Source organism: Papaver somniferum, chromosome 5 (assembly GCF_003573695.1).
Source record: "Papaver somniferum cultivar HN1 chromosome 5, ASM357369v1, whole genome shotgun sequence".
In the NCBI taxonomy this organism is placed as follows: domain Eukaryota; kingdom Viridiplantae; phylum Streptophyta; class Magnoliopsida; order Ranunculales; family Papaveraceae; genus Papaver; species Papaver somniferum.
In genome coordinates this window covers 161,732,068-161,736,611 of record NC_039362.1, presented here as the reverse complement: position 1 = coordinate 161,736,611, position 4,544 = coordinate 161,732,068, and the positions used below count along the sequence as shown (strand labels likewise).

The 4,544-nt window shown below is 36.7% G+C and overlaps 1 protein-coding gene across 1 annotated transcript; it reads right to left on the bottom strand.

Annotated features, from left to right (window-relative positions):
- Nucleotides 1–204: 204 nt before the first annotated feature.
- Nucleotides 205–4,128, bottom strand: LOC113283436 (probable xyloglucan glycosyltransferase 12). Its single transcript, XM_026532698.1, has 5 exons — nucleotides 2,864–4,128; nucleotides 2,356–2,664; nucleotides 1,942–2,232; nucleotides 1,724–1,837; nucleotides 205–1,369 (listed from the first exon to the last, which is right to left on the bottom strand). The coding sequence occupies exons 1-5, from the start codon at nucleotides 3,656–3,658 to the stop codon at nucleotides 731–733; spliced, it is 2,148 nt and encodes a 715-aa protein (XP_026388483.1). The 5' UTR covers nucleotides 3,659–4,128; the 3' UTR covers nucleotides 205–730.
- Nucleotides 4,129–4,544: the final 416 nt, after the last annotated feature.

Sequence of the window (4,544 nt, the reverse complement as noted above, 5' to 3'; positions counted from 1 at the left end):
AAAGCTACATGATTGCTGCCACAGTTGTGCACTGAATGAATTAAGTTGCTTGCCTGAAGTAAAAGGGTCATTTCAGAGGTTTCAGTGTGCTAAGAAATCAATTCACGAATAGGTGCGCCACTCCGGCGCTTACAATGTTAACTCATACCATCTATGAGCAATTGGTGTTTTATTTAATAAGTTCTGAATGTAAAATTTTCTGCATTGATCTAAGCTGGAGCTTCATGTATACTAATAATAATACTGAGGATTACATAGTCCACAATTCCAACAATATTATAACAATTCCGAGTTTTACAAGAAGAGTTTTTAAGTGTTTTGCTTGTTTCTTCCTGTATAAGAAATTTATAGAAAATTACAACATAGTAGTAGGTAGGAAATTCTTGAATCATTTCCCTCCGGATTCTGTAACTAAAAAGAAACAAAAAATTTCTTACAAAAGAATTTTGAAACTAAAATGAAAATAATCAAATGCAGAAAACAACTAAACCAATCTATCTACACCTTTTCACCTCCTCCAAAGAGTAATTCTTTTTACTCCCTGTAAGATAGAGCCTCTTTTTCTCAATACCGGAGAGGAATGAGAATTAGAAACAGTAACAACAGTTATACAGACTCTTACTATCTTCGTGTCTTGTGGGGCATCCATCCACCACTGCCTGGCTATGTTTAAAGTTTAAACGAGTCTGTTTTAGCTTTCTAATACCTTTTTACTCTTCTTTCTGATAACTCACTCAACTTGTTCACCAATTAGATCGAGACCCACTAGTAAAAATGCTATTCCTTGAAAAAGTAGGAAATAGAAATGTATACCCTGTGCAGATAGCAAACTCCTTGCAGCCGCAGTTAGAAGAAGGAAGGCAAGAGCAAGCTCCTTGGTGTATATTCTGTTGTGCTTCTTTTTCTTAGCATCCTTCTGCTCTTGTTTACGAGTTTCCTCTTTACCCAATGCATCCAGATTGGGTACTGAATTTCCTCGCTGTTGATGCTGTTTTGGTGCTTCTTTCTCAAGCAAAGCAAGAAGATCACCTTCGGAAGAACGGCCTGATTTCTTAGTGACCACCCATTCATGAGCACTGGCTAGCTGGAAAAGGCCGGAGATCATAGCATTGAACTTTGTTACTGACATAGTGTTCTCGAATAGGAGGTATGGGACTATAAAGGGGAAGGATTTAGGTGCTGGCAAGATGTTGAGGAATGACATGGTGGCTGGGATGTAACAGACAACCCAAGATGGAAGCTCGGCTTCTGGGATGAACATGGTCATTGGTAGAATAATGCAGAATAGAGTAAAAGAATAGAAGGGGAGAATCAATTTCCTCAGTAAAAAGAAGAGGAAAATTAGGTTGGATTTCTTCCAAAAGCTTATCTGCATCAAATCCAACAAGTAGAATGTTAGCAATATGAGGTTGATAATTCGTTGACATGATTAATCTCAAACTACAACAACTCGAGCAGAATTTACTGTCAAACAATCACTTTTTAAACAAAACTGAACTGTCGGAGAAAAAGGTGCTACAGGGCGCATGAGAGATTAATGGTCCGCGGATTGAGCATGGACTGTGACTTGACTGATAACACATCATTCTTACGGTTTGGGCATATCAGCCTTACCCTAGGGTGAAAGAGGTCTAGCATATTTGGAAGATCCTAACACTAACCCTATCATTTTAACCTGCAGTCTAGGTTATCCTTGCTTGATTAGATTCAAGAATTTATATACCTTGGCTTTAATAATGTCAGGGAAGCAGAGGCGAAACAACTGCATGGGACCAGAATGCCAACGGTGTTGCTGTTTCCTATAAGCTTCATACGATTCTGGTATTTCACATTGACACTAGAGAGAGATAAAACAACAGAAATGATTAGTAATATGCCCGTAAGGAATTATCCAAAGAGTGATTTACATTTGAAACTTAGTATAATAAGATTGTAATATACCTCAACGTCGTTAAGGAAGATAAACTTCCAACCATGGAGATGAGCCCGGACAGCAATGTCCATGTCCTCGACTGTGGTCCTTTCCATCCACCCTCCAACGTCTTCCAATGCCTTGATCCTCCAAACACCAGCAGTTCCATTGAACCCAAAGAAATTTAAGAAATGCCCATTTACTTGTTGTTCCACTTCAAAATGGAACGCCAAGTTAATGTTCTGTAATCTAGTGAGCAAATTTTCATCTTTGTTTACAAATGACCACCTTGCCTGAACCAATCCAATTTCATCATTATCCTGTGACACAAGAAGTTTCAACACAATTAGAGCGGGCAAAACCAAGCCTTCATAATTGAGGCAACTCAAGAAACTGCCGGAAACAAAAAACACAATCCATCAAGTACACAACCAATTCTATACCTGAAAATGTGGGACAGTCAACTTCAGAAAATCTGGGGTTGGCTGAAAATCAGCATCAAAGATGGTGACAAATTCATAATTCTTGACATAGCTGCAATTCATAGCAGACTTGAGATTTCCAGCCTTATATCCATCTCTAAGAACCCGATGCCTGTAAATGATGTTTGCACCCTGGTGCTGCCATTTGTAAACTTCCTCTTTGATCAGCACTTGGGTTGCAGTGTCATCAGAATCATCCAAAACTTGAATAAGCATTTTCTCCTTGGGCCAATCTATATTGCAGACAGCCCTAATAGATTGCTGATAAACCTAATAACAAATTTAAAGAAAATAAAGTCAGACCAAAATCTCTATCAAAAACTAAATTACAAGCACAAACACTTGGATCTTAGCAATACACCTCATAAATTAAGGAGATCTAGTGAATCAAATCAAATAACTAGAACTGGAAAATCATGTCACAAAATTCATAAAGCAAAAAAATGAAAATTTGTAAAAAAAAAATTACCTCCTTTTCATTGCACATAGGGATCTGAATGAGAACCATTGGGAAGTAAGTGTTATCACCTGATTCAACATCTTCAATCCTAGTTGTTTGTCTAGGAACAGGTTTGATCCTCTTAATTTTGATCCAGAAACAACCCAAACAGAGAATCAATCGATCTAAACTCTGTATAAGAAACAATACTATACAGAAATTGGCTAAGAATTGAAGAGGTGGAGCAAGATATTGAACTCTAACAAAAACCCATCCAGAATAAATTGAATCAAACAGTCCTTTAACTCCATAAGAACCACTTTCCATGAGATATTCCAACTGTAATTGAGGTGAACCCAAATGCCATCCTTTAAAATAAGCAGCAATCTCAAACCCTAATAATACTACTGATAACCATAAGAAGACTTTGATGAAGAAATAAAACCTTCTTCTCACAGCTTGGTTCTCAATGATACCACCGCCTCCGATCTCATTAGACGAATCTGAATCAGTTCTACCTGAAGCAACCCGGCGTTGAATCGCACCGACAAAATTAAAAGTAGCGGAAGCTAATGAAGTTAAACATCCAGCAGCTTTATGAGCTTTAAGAAGAAGAACCCATGTTAGTTGTTTAGCATTTTTTCCTCTTCCTTTTTTATCACCAGTACGACGGCGATGATGATGGTGATTTTGTTCTCCTGGTAGCATATCATCATCAGAAGTTGGTTCTATCTCAAGCATAGACCAATTAGGGTTCTCCATTTTTACCACAACTGGAGTTCCTTTATTACTATCATTTGACCACCAATCAAATGAAGGTGCCATCTTTCTTTTTCTTTTTTCTCAACAATCACCAAGAATGGAAAGAAAAAAAACTAAATTTATTTAAACCCTTTGTTTGGAAGGTTCAAATAACTACTAAAATTATTGGAAACCCACAACTCTATTTGATCTCATTGTCAGAGAAGAAGAAGAAGAAGAAGAAGAAGAAGAAGAAGAAGAAGAAGAAGTACAAGAAGAAGGAAACAAAATGAAAAGAGAAGAAAGAGTGAATGGAGAAGAGTATGTAGAAGAGACAGACAGAGAGTGAGAGATATCAGACTAATTCATAAGATTTTTTTTTCAGAAGATATAAATTGAGAGAGGAGGACCGAAACAGCTCAACACGTCTTAAGAGATAGATTAATAAAGTAATGAAGATGAAGAAGAAGAAGAAAATTATGTTTTGATATTATAAGGAGGAAAAAACAACAAGTTAAAAACAGGACATGTTAGTCTCTTAATTCAGTAAAAGCATCAACTTTTGGAATGTACCAGGAATTGTTCGTAGTAATCTTACAGATAAATTTTCATTTCTTTTGACAAAAAATTTGCTTTCTTTTCTTTCCCTACCTAATTACACATTAAAAGTGCGGGGGTAATACTCAACCGTGTTAATTAATCATGATACAGCTTTATTCCAACATGGTCAATTCAAGTGCAATGTGGATGTTGATAGTCTTGCATAAAAAACACGAGCTTTTGGATTGCATACAGGCATGTTACAGCTCTATTCCAACTTCAAATATGGAATTTCTTGACGGAGATGTTGAAAAATGTTGCACAAGTAAGCCAGTAATTGCCGCAATCACAGTGGCATATATTTTTCTCTCCAATGAGTACAGTCAATTGTCCTAATCAAATTAGACAAGTAAACATGTGTGTTTAAACT